We start from the raw sequence: 12,743 nt of genomic DNA on the forward strand, positions 1-12,743 counted from the left end.
TTCATGAAAGCAAATGAATTGTCCGTTCATGGAGTTAAAACTTGAAAATGATCTGTCTAGTGCACAAAAACTATTATCTGTTATTGATCGTGATTAATTTGGAGTTAACTATGAGCAAACTGCGATTAATCGCGATTATATATTTTAATTGTTTGACAGCCCTACAAAAACATATTACCTACATTTTTTTTTCACTTTCATATACCACTTTTTTTTCATACTCTCGGCAGGGTCCTGCAGGGTGCATGGGAGTTTGCCCAACCAGTCTACATGTGCTTTGTGGACTTGGAGAAGGCATTCAACCGTGTACCCCGGGAAGTCCTGTGGGGAGTGCTCAGAGAGTATGGGGTATCGGACTGTCTGATTGTGGCGGTCCTCTCCCTGTACGATCAGTGCCAGAGTTTGGTCCGCATTGCCGGCAGTAAGTCGGACACGTGTCCAGTGAGGGTTGGACTCCGCCAAGGCTGCCCTTTGTCACCGATTCTTTTCATAACTTTTATGGACAGAATTTCTAGGCGCAGTCAGGGCGTTGAGGGGATCTGGTTTGGTGGCTGCAGGATTAGGTCTCTGCTTTTTTCAGATGATGTGGTCCTGATGGCTTCATCTGGCCAGGATCTTCAGCTTTCACTGGATCGGTTCGCAGCCGAGTGTAAAGCGACTGGGATGAGAATCCGCACCTCCAAGTCCGAGTCCATGGTTCTCGCCCGGAAAAGGGTGGAGTGCCATCTCCGGGTTGGGGAGGAGGTCTTGCCCCAAGTGGAGGAGTTCAAGTACCTCGGAATCTTGTTCACGAGTGAGGGAAGAGTGGATCGTGAGATCGACAGGCGGATCGGTGCGGCGTCTTCAGTAATGCGGACGCTGTATCGATCCGTTGTGGTGAAAAAGGAGCTGAGCCGGAAGGCAAAGCTCTCAATTTACCGGTCGATCTACGTTCCCATCCTCACCTATGGTCATGAGCTTTGGGTTATGACCGAAAGGACAAGATCAGGGGTACAAGCGGGCGAAATGAGTTTCCTCCGCCGGGTGGCGGGGCTCTCCCTTAGAGATAGGGTGAGAAGCTCTGCCATCCGGGAGGAGCTCAAAGTAAAGCCGCTGCTCCTCCACATGGAGAGGAGCCAGATGAGGTGGTTCGGGCGTCTGGTCAGGATGCCACCCGAACGCCTTCCTAGGGAGGTGTTTAGGGCACGTCCGACCGGTAGGAGGCCACGGGGAAGACCCAGGACACGTTGGGAAGACTATGTCTCCCGGCTGGCCTGGGAACGCCTCGGGATCCCCCGGGAAGAGCTGGACGAAGTGGCTGGGGAGAGGAAAGTCTGGGCTTCCCTGCTTTGGCTGCTTCCCCCGTGACCCGACCTCGGCTAAGCGGAAGAAGATGGATAGATGGATACCACTTGTTTTTTTCACTTTTATATACCACATTTACAGAGTTGCCATTTTTCTCTGCCTTAATTAAACTGTAACTTGGTTTGCATGTTTAAAATGTATATTAAAAGTCAATCAATTAAAGTTTATTTATATAGCCCTTCATCACAAGTGTCTCAAAGGGCTGCACAATCCACAACGACATCTTCGGCTCAGATCCCACATCAGGACAAGGAAAAACTCAACCCAATGGGCACAATAGGAAACCTTGGAGAGGACCGCAGATGTGGGGACCCCCCCTGGGCGACCGATGCAATGGATGTCGAGTGGATCTAGTTAATAGTGTGAGAGTCCAGTCCATAGTGGGGGGGCCAGTAAGGGATCATCTTGAGTGGAGACAAGTCAGCAGCACAGAGATGTCACCAAGTGAAGCACAGAGGAGTGGTCCACCCCAGGTCCTGACTTTGAACAGCTAGCGCATCATCTGTGGTCACCTGATAACCTCTCCGCACAGGGAGAGCAGGAAAGAGACGGCAGATCAACTGGTCTAAAAGGGGTGTTTATTTAAAGGCAAGAGTATACAAATGAGTTTTAAGATGGGACTTAAATATTACGATAGTTAAAAAAAAATTAAGTCTAAATAAAAGATTATGACACAAAAAACTGTTAGAAATCTGTAAGAGGTTTACAAATGAGGGTTGAATTGAAAGTATTTTGTAAGGAAGCTAAGATGTTCACTGAGCTGTAACTGGAGAGTATTCCTCTTCCAGATCCCCCGAGAAACACTGCGGTGACGGCGTATCCGTCCGGCCCGGTCCCAGACGGCAGCACTGTGACTTTAAGGTGCACGAGCATGGCCAATCCAGCAGTGGCCAACTTCACGTGGTACAGAGTGGCTGCGGGGGAGCGTGAGGTGATTGGCCAAGGGGAGGCGATCTTCTACAACGTGAAAAAACTTTCAGAGGAAAGCTTCTACTGTCAAACTGTCAACGTCCACGGCCTTGACGTCTCTGAGCCTCTCAACATCAATGTCACATGTGAGCCTATCTTTATAGACGTTTCATGTCGTTTGAATGTTCTCGCACGTTCAAACCACTGCCGCTCCTCAGTCCGTCCAGAGATCCTGGCCTCGTCCCACTGCGAAGACGTCTCATCCCAGACACGATGCTCCTGTGACAGCCGGGCCAACCCGCCCCCTTTGCTGCGTTGGGAGTTATCCGGGGTGCCTGTCAATCAATCTGCCATCACGGAGGTGGCCCTCGAGGGCGGGGCCACGACCAGCATTGTCACTCTCCAGCTTCCGGACCGAGACACCTTTCTGTTGGTCTGTTTCAGCGTCAACCCTCTAGGCTTGGACAGTGTGGCCTTCAACATGTCCTCCCCCCGCATTGAAAACGGTCTTTGCTGCTCTTTTGTTTTTTACATAATGATCCTTTTCAACCTTTTCTTACGCACGGTTTTGGAATTTCCAGGTCGGTACATTCTGGGGGTTCTAGTCGGTTCCACCGTTGGAGTGTTAGCCATGCTGTTCTTGAGTCTGCTGCTGTTCTTGTACATTCGCAGGTAAGAGACACATTTTCAAGACGCATGCCTAGACAGTTGGTTCTTTTCAGTCACAATAGCCTGGTCACACACTGCTGTGGGATGGCTTATTGCTGGTCACTGTTTTGGTTGTAACTGAGTAGTAGTAAAACCATCAGTAGTTGCCTAGACAGTTGGTTCTTTTCAGTCACAATAGCCTGGTCACACACTGCTGTGGGATGGCTTATTGCTGGTCACTGTTTTGGTTGTAACTGAGTAGTAGTAAAACCATCAGTAGTTGCCTAGACAGTTGGTTCTTTTCAGTCACAATAGCCTGGTCACACACTGCTGTGGGATGGCTTATTGCTGGCCACGGTTTTGGTTGTAACTGAGTAGTAGTAGAACCATCAGTAGTTGCCTAGACAGTTGGTTCTTTTCAGTCACAATAGCCTGGTCACACACTGCTGTGGGATGGCTTATTGCTGGTCACTGTTTTGGTTGTAACTGAGTGGTAGTAGAACCATCAGTAGTTGCCTAGACAGTTGGTTCTTTTCAGTCACAATAGCCTGGTCACACACTGCTGTGGGATGGCTTATTGCTGGTCACTGTTTTGGTTGTAACTGAGTAGTAGTAGAACCATCAGTAGTTGCCTAGACAGTTGGTTCTTTTCAGTCACAATAGCCTGGTCACACACTGCTGTGGGATGGCTTATTGCTGGTCACTGTTTTGGTTGTAACTGAGTAGTAGTAGAACCATCAGTAGTTGCCTAGACAGTTGGTTCTTTTCAGTCACAATAGCCTGGTCACACACTGCTGTGGGATGGCTTATTGCTGGCCATTGTTTTGGTTGTAACTGAGTAGTAGTAGAACCATCAGTAGTTGCCTAGACAGTAGAGAATTGGGGTGTCAAGAAAAATCGATTTTCGAATAAATCGCGATTCTTATTTGTAAAATTCTTAATCGATTTTTTTTTCTCACAAAATTTGTCCTGTCCAGCCACTTCAGTAATTGTTTGGTAACATTTTATCAAACAAAGCCAGTTTTCTTTTAAGTAATATAAACATTGATAAGATCTGTTTATGTATGTTATGGAGGAATGTAGTTACTCATAGAACGGGCACTCAATGTTATTAAAAAAAAGTATTGATTTTGAATCGAGAATCGAATCGTTACCCTCAAGAATCGAATCGAATCTTATGGCGCCCAAAGATTCACAGCCCTTGTCAAGACGAAACCATACATAGCCTGGCCACACACTACTGTGGGAGGGCTTATTGCTGGTCATTGTTTTGGTTGTGATATGCTGTAGTCGTGCATGCCTACCCTGAGTAGCATAGACAGCCAATTTTACAATTGATTAGAAGCATCAGTAATGTCGAGACGAAGCCATACATAGCCTGACCACACACTGCTGTGGGAGGGCTTATTGCTGGTCATTGTTTTGGTTGTGATGTGCTGTAGTCGTGCATGCCTACCCTGAGTAGCATAGACAGCCAATTTTACAATTGATTAGAAGCATCAGTAATGTCGAGACGAAGCCATACATAGCCTGACCACACACTGCTGTGGGAGGGCTTATTGCTGTTCATTGTTCATTGCATGCCTACACTGAGTAGCAAAGATTGACAATTTTACAATTGATTAGAAGCATCAGTAGTAGTGTCAAGACAAAGCCATACATAACCTGCCCGCACACTGCTGTGGGATGGGCATTTTGCACTCCTAAACCGAGAGTTGTGGCCAACGTGTTTGTGTTTGACTGACAACAAAATACTGTAACTGTGTGCGGCATTGTTGAACACATCAACACTAAATGTACACTCTCCGATAACAACACTGTGGTCCGCCTCCATTGTTGATTTGGTTGTGACCCGCAGTCCCCGAGCATGTCTACACCAAGTAGCAGGAATGAGGAGAACAAGTCAATTTTACATCTGATAAGGAGCACCAGTAGTGTCGGGAAGAGCCACACATGGTCGCACACTGCTGTGGGATGGCATTTGACACTCCTTCACCGAGAGTCGTGGCCCACGTCTTTGTGTTTGATTTTGGTGTGTACCTGGTCCCGTTTTGTTTGTTTTGGTGACTTAAGCGATGGAGTCTTCGTCCGCAACACCCGGAGTGTGGCCTTATTAATATTTTCTTGTGTTTCAAGTAGTCTGGTACCGTGTAGTTTCGTGTTCCGTGATTCAATCAAGTAGCGCAACAGACCTGGATGGACATGAAGGCGACAGAACAGACATCTCACACTTGGTGTAAATATGTTGACAAATAGGAGATTATTGTATAAGTCAGGGGTCGGCAACCTTTACCACTCAAAGAGCCATTTTGGCAAGTTTCACAAATTAAAGAAAATAATGGGAGCCACAAAAAATGTTTTAAAATTTAAAATGAATAACACTGCATACAAAGCTTAAATTGCTTTGTGCTATGTTAACCAGGGGTCTCAGACACACGCACCGGCACGCGCCTTAATATGGAAATTTGATGTTAGTCCGGCCCGCGAGTTTTGAATGAATGGCACTTGATAGCGTCATACTTGCCAACCCTCATTATTTCCGGGAGACTCCCGAATATCAGGGCGTGATGGCACTGCTTTTGGCGCCCTCTACAGCCTGCCCAAACAGTGTACCTGCTCGACCACATGTAGAATGCAGCTTTAGCTTGCTCACGTAAGTGACAGCAAGGCGTACTAGTTCAACAGCAACACAGCTTACACTGACGGTAGCCGTATAAAACAACTTTAACACTGTTACGTTACAAATATGCGCCACACTTTGAACCCACACCAAAAAAGAATGACAAACACATTTCTGGAGAACATCTGCACTGTAACACAACATAAACACAACACAACAAATACCCAGAATCCCATGCAGCCCTAACTCTTCCGCTCAACCGACGCACGGAGGGGGGAGGGTTGATGTGTGGGGGGGTTTGGTGGTAGCGGGGGTGTATAATCTAGACCGGAAGAGTTAGGGCTGCATGGGATTCTGGGTATTGGTTGTGTTGTGTTTATGTTGTGTTACGGTGCGGATGTTCTCCAGAAATGTGTTTTTCATTCTTTTTTGGTGTGGGTTCACAGTGTGGCGCATATTTGTAACGTAACAGTGTTAAAGTTGTTTTATACGGCTACCGTCAGTGTAAGCTGTGTGGCTGATGACTAAGTATGCTTTGCTGTCTCCTACGTGTGCAAGTAAAAGCAACATACAACATGTGGCGGGCTGGCACGCTGTTTGTAAATGCTATAGAGGACAATTACTGCAGTGCAATTAGGGCACGCCCTTAATTTAGTAATTAGAGTGAAAATAGGATTATATTTGCCCTGGGAGTTTTCTAGGAGAGGCACTGAGATCATAAATCTCCTGGGAATATCGGGGGGTCGGCAAGTATGCAGCTGAGCCGCATCAGAGTGATCAAAGAGCCGCATGCGGCTCCGGAGCCGCGGGTTGCCGACCCCTGGTATAAGTGAAGAAAAGGCAGCAGCTCACACATTCTCATACTTTCTATAACATCCAGGAAGAAATTATGTCAGCCATCTTGAAAAATGTCTCAACTATAATCTACACATCATGGGTGTCAAACGCCCGCAGGAGGAGTTTGCTAAGTATAAAAATGAGCTGAAATTTTTGAATGAAAGAAACTGCTGTTCTAAATGTGTCCACTAGATGTCACAATAGTAGATTTTTTTGTATCTTTGTAGATGATGCTAAAAACAAACAAAAAAACACATGTTAGTGCACCAGTCGAGGAAAATGATCAAACTACATAAATAACATCCTGCAGTTTGTGATGTTTTTGTATCTTGATAGATTGAAAATTAACATCAACGAGTTGACTGATGAACATTATCACATAATTTATTCAGAAAGTATAAATAACCACAAATAAAGATAGAATACCATTAACCGCAACATGTAAGTGTTAATAAAAACCCCAACAATATTATTATTTGTACATTTTCAGAATGTGCTCGTTCTATTTTTGAACAAAGATATGAAGGTGTCTTTATTTTTAAGTTATCGTGCCGTGATTTTACCAGTTGGGAGTAGATTTTTCTCCATGTGGGCCCCGATCTAAAACAAGTTTGACACCCCAAAGCTACATGAAGGAGCCCAGAATTGTTTTTATTTAAATGCTCGCAATATTGCAGGGTTCAAGGAGATTTGTCATGTTTAGAAATGCAAATTATTTTGATAGTCAATTAGTCAACGACTAAAGATTAGTCGACTGGTCGTATAATAAAGCGTCTAATTTTTCCATCGACTTTTAAATGCAACTTAAGTTATTTTAGGCATGTGCTTACTAACAACAAAGATGACTCATTCTGTTGGGAATGCTCTTGGTAGTGTAGGTCGTGACCCCAAAAAGCAGGAAGCAGCAGGTCGCGTGCAGTTAAATGGGAAATTTGAATGTCAACAAAACACAATCCAAGATGAAAAATATCAAAGTTCCAAATCTCCCAAAACACCAAGAAACCGCTAACTTTTGCAACGATCCCACACCAACAAAGAAATGTGACTGCCCGAGGGATGATTAACAGCTTTATGTTAATCACTCCCAGGTGATGACGACAACGCTAAGAAGCAATGTGAAGCTAGTGCAGGGAAAATACAACCAGAACAGGAAGTGGAACAAAACAAGAGCACAAGAAAGGAAGTGAACCAAAAACAACTCAAAAACTAAACAAAGAATGGCCTAACAGATTGTAAAAAAAATAATTCATGAATATTTATTTATACTGTAACTGTGCTGCTTATTCAGCTGTTAGGTAAATAAAATACAATGTTGCCCAGGGTTTCCCCGCAGCGCTTTGTTTTTAAGGCGGCCGCCTTAACAACAAAGAGCCACCGCCTAAACTAAAGTCTTTTATTATTATTTTTTAATTTTTAATTTTTTGTCCTGTCCAGCTTCTCAGGCAAATCATATAGTTGATGTAGATTCCCATATCGGCTGTTCAGATTTACGTTTGTAAATACCCTAAAAATTAAAGCCCAAAGTCTGCATTTAAAGCACATCTTGATTGTTTCATTTTAAATCCATTGTGGTGTTGTACAGAGCTGGAATACTGAAAATTGTGTCAATGTCCAAATATTTATGGACCTAACTGTATATGTATGTACTGTATATGCCCATTTAAAAGAAAGGAAAGGCAAAGTGTTAAAAAAAAAAAACCCAATTAAGCTTGTTTATGTATAAATTTAAAAAACAGTTGAAATAGCAGCAATAAAAATAGACAACAAAACACAAAATCTAACTTCCTCAAAAATAAAATTATTTTGTGATGTTTAAAAAGCTGCACACGGATATGGACAAAGATAAGACCTTCTGGAGGAAAGTTCTGTGGTCAGATGAAACAAAAATTGAGCTGTTTGGCCACTACACCCAGCAATATGTTTGGAGTGAAAAGGTGAGGCCTTTAATCCCAGGAACACCATGCCTACGGTCAAGCTTGGTGGTGGTAGTATTATGCTCTGGGCCTGTTTTGCTGCCAATGGAACTGGTGCTTTGCAGAGAGTCATTGAGTAATTCATGGCAAAGACCTTTAATTATGCCTTGAGTGGGGGCCATTCTCAGTATATACTTACAGTCGTGGTCAAATGTTTACATACACTTGTGGTCCCAAGAGCAACTGTGCAGACAATTGTTTGTAAGTATAAAGTGCATGGCACAGTTTTGCCTTTGCTCCAGAAACGACACCTTAAGGCTCGTCTAAAGTTTGCTGCTGATCACATGGACAAAGATAATACCTTCTGGAGGAAAGTTCTGTGGTAAGATGAAACAAAAATTGAGCTGTTTGGCCACAACACCCAGCAATATGTTTGTTGAGTTGTAGAAATGATTGGAAACTCAAGACATACATGACATTATGTTCTTTACAAGTGTATGTAAACTTTTGACCACGACTATAGGTCAGTTATGATTCAAGAACCATACGCAAACACAAGAGTCTGGTCACACACTGTTGTGGGGTGGCTCATTACAAGTCATTGTTTTGATTGTGCTTTGTTGCACATGTCAAAGCCTATGCTACGTATCAAAGATTGTCAACGTTAACAAACGGTTGTAGCGTGGTAAGAAACACACTGCTGTGGGACGGCATTTCACCGCATTAAAACGGATTGGCGTTGTTCTCATGTTCGTGATGTGTTGATGCCAGGAAAACCAAAGGCAACTTTCCAGCCAATCAGGGACGAGCAGACAACGCCGCCCACTTCCTTGTGACAAACGAGGTGAGTTCTGGAGGGATTTAAGGTTCTGTGCACAGGTGTGTCCACTCCCAAATGGTCCCTTTTCGTCTTATGCAGAGCAACCCGGGCTACGTCAACGCCACTTACGCCAACAATGTGGCGAAGGACGAAGCGCCCGTGGAGGAGGACGAGCTTCACTACGCTGACGTCCGACTGGCCAAATTGCAGGCGAAGTCAGACGGCGAGCCTGAGATCCGAGGCCTCTCCTCCATGACGGGCGAGTACGCCGAGATCCGACTGCGCTCCAAGGGCAGCGATGGCGGCGGAGGAGAAGAAGCCGGCATCCGAACTGGGGAGGAGGAGGACGGAGCAGCGAGCGAGGAGGTTTTGTCTTAGGAGCACTAAAAACAGAAAAGTCCACTTCTATTTTTTTCAAATTTTTTTTGTCTGTTTACTGACAAGTATTTATTTTAATTATCCATATATTTGGTTTCCCAGCCTAACAGGCTTGTACACTGCAAAAACTGAAATCGAAGTAAGATTAAGTATCTCAAATAAGGGTGATATTTGCTTATTTTCTGTCTGATAAGATAATTCTTCTCACTATGCAGATTTTATATTAGAGTGTTTTACTTGTTTTAAGTGTTTTGGTCCTAAATGATCTCAGGAAGATATTACAGCTTGTTGCTGAGATTTGATGACCTATATTGAGTAAAACATGCTTGAAACTAGAATATCAACTGATGCAAAGCTGTGTCATCAACACTCACAAGTATAAAACTACTTTTTTTAAGTAATAATTTCTTATTTCAAGCATGAAAAAAAAAAAAATCATGATTTTGACACAATTGTGTCTCATAATTAAAACAGATGACAGCCAAATGGACTTTGCTGTTTTATTTTCAATGAAACAATAGAACATACGTACTCATATAGTAGTACAGTTGGCACAGTACAGCAAACTGACAGTTAATATTTAAACATTTGACATTTTCTAACAATTTTGAACAGAAATAGTTCATGCACATTCAGATAAATTCTTCAAAATTACAATTAAAAAAATGTTGGCCGGGGGCCGGGCTGTATATATGCGCACTAACTGACTGAAAAAGCACGCACTTGGCGCGATGATGTCATGTTATCGATGGAAAAATGCATTTTTAGACAGTATGATTAGCCTGAGCGGCTAGGAGACCCCGAGAGTAACAAGCGATTGCCTTGTTCCCTTTCCATTTAGAAAAATAAACTAGTTTTTAGTATTAGTTTGCTGGTTTCAAGAAATGTAATGCCGAGCGCATATCATTATGTCAAGATAATGGCACTAGCATTTACTTAATTTAAGAATATTTTTTAACATACTGAGAAAAAAGGTCTCATATTTGTTTTTCTACCAAGAAAAGTGCACTTGTTATTAGTGAGAATATACTTATTTTAAGGTATTTTGGGGTTCATTGAGGTTAGCTAATTTTACTTGTTTTGGAAAGTCTTGAGAAGCCAAATTTTCTTGTTCTATTGGCAGATAATTTTGCTTAGTTCAAGTAAAATACCCCTAATTTTTGTATTTTTTTTTCCTTGTTTTTGAACACTGACTTTTTGCAGTGTAGGGATGATATAGCCTCTTTTGTTTTTTCCTGACCTAATACCCTGTATTGAGCACTGTATAATATATATATATATATATATATATATATATATATATATATATATATATATATATATATATATATATATATATATATATATATATATACATAATGTTGTCTGTCTATCTGTGTTGACCCTGCGATGAGGTGGCGACTTGTCCAGGGTGTACCCCGCCTTCCGCCCGATTGTAGCTGAGATAGGCTCCAGCACCCCCCGCGACCCCAAAAGGGATAAGCGGTAGAAAATGGATGGATATATATATATATATATATATATATATATATATATATATATATATATATATATATATATATATATATGAGCGGCTCGTAGACCTCGAGAGTAACAAGCGGTTGCCTTGTTGCCTTTCCATTAAGAAAAATAAATTAGTTTTTCGTATAAGTTTGCTGGTTTCAAGAAATGTAATGCCGAGCGCATATCATTATGTCAAGATAATGGCACTAGCATTTACTTAATTTAAGAATATTTTTCAACATAGTGAGAAAAAAGGTCTCATATTTGTTTTTCTACCAAGAAAAGTGCACTTGTTATTAGTGAGAATATACTTATTTTAAGGTATTTTGGGGTTCATTGAGGTTAGCTAATTTTACTTGTTTTGGAAAGTCTTGACAAGCCACATTTTCATTTTCTTGTTCTATTGGCAGATAATTTTGCTTAGTTCAAGTAAAATCCCCCTAATTTTTGTATTTTTTTCCTTGTTTTTGAACACTGACTTTTTGCAGTGTAGGGATGATATAGCCTCTTTTGTTTTTTCCTGACCTAATACCCTGTATTGAGCACTGTATAACGGATAAACCACAGAAAGCTCGACTACATATATATATATATATATATATATATATATATATATATATATATATATATATATATATATATATATATATATATACGGTATATATATATATATATATATATATAGAAGAGAAGAAAAGAAAAACACCCACACACACCACTATTGACAATAACAAAGGAAAAACAAAGCAAAACATGACATGGCACTGAGGATTTGAGGAAAAACGCCACCTTTTTGAGTAGCATGCTAACAGGTATTATTTGTCAAGTAACAAAATATTTGACGCTGAGGTGTAAAGCCTGCAAAATTAGCAAAAAAGCTTGCGTGGTAATATTAGAATGCAATCAGTTGTGCCTCAGGCCGTTGACATTAGCTGTGTGCCGCAAATTGTGAATTTTGGACACCCCTGTTTGTTTTTCTTTTGTCTTTCTTTATTTTGCTTTTATTGCCATTGTTCAAAAAAAAAAAAAAAAAAAAGTTTGAAAAAAATCAATGTTATAATGAATTATTGACCTATTCAAGGCTCCAATTACTTCAAATATTTCACTTCAAAATGTTTTATGTGGAAAATATGTGCATATATTGTGTGGTTGCCATATGAAAACAGCGTTTTCTTTGACAAAAGAGCACAAAACAAATAAAATAATAGTTCAGACGTAAAATCGACAGATATATCTGAAGTTGATCTCGTAACTTAAGTGTTGAAAGTAAAACAAATAATAATACAAATGTTATCACTTTATGAGTGGGGGACCTTTTGGATCCCAAATATATTTAGTGGGATTTTATTTATCTTTTCACTGTGATTACTCAGAAATAATAATACATTTAAATCAATGGTGTCCTGCATTGTTGATCTTTTTAGGGCTCCAGTTACTTCAGATCAAACATTGCTTTCTGAATGTTTTGGGCAATGGGGGAAATACTGCATATTTCACTTTTACTATAAACAACAAAGTTGTCTTTGACTGAAAAGGCATACAACCTTTTTTTTTTTTTCAACTTTATACCAACCTGAAGTTGATATAGAGCAGGGGTCCCCAAACTTTTTGACTCATGGGCCGCATTGGGTTAAAAAATGTTTGCCGGGGGCCGGGCTGTATGTATATATATATATATATATATATATATATATATATATATATATATATATATATATATATATATATATTAGATATATATATATATTGATATATATATTAGATATATATA

At 41.1% G+C, this 12,743-nt stretch overlaps 1 protein-coding gene across 1 annotated transcript in view; it reads left to right on the plus strand.

Annotated features, from left to right (window-relative positions):
* Positions 1-12,743, plus strand: part of LOC133635726 (hemicentin-2-like) — a 75,773-nt gene that overhangs the window by 21,997 nt on the left and 41,033 nt on the right. The window contains exons 8-12 of the mRNA XM_062028974.1: positions 2,133-2,399; positions 2,472-2,759; positions 2,835-2,925; positions 9,043-9,115; positions 9,191-9,467. Of these exons, the coding sequence (XP_061884958.1) occupies positions 2,133-2,399; positions 2,472-2,759; positions 2,835-2,925; positions 9,043-9,115; positions 9,191-9,467 (996 nt within the window). The remainder of the gene's footprint in view (positions 1-2,132; positions 2,400-2,471; positions 2,760-2,834; positions 2,926-9,042; positions 9,116-9,190; positions 9,468-12,743) is intronic.

Source organism: Entelurus aequoreus, linkage group LG20 (genome assembly GCF_033978785.1).
Source record: "Entelurus aequoreus isolate RoL-2023_Sb linkage group LG20, RoL_Eaeq_v1.1, whole genome shotgun sequence".
Taxonomy (NCBI): Eukaryota; Metazoa; Chordata; class Actinopteri; order Syngnathiformes; family Syngnathidae; genus Entelurus; species Entelurus aequoreus.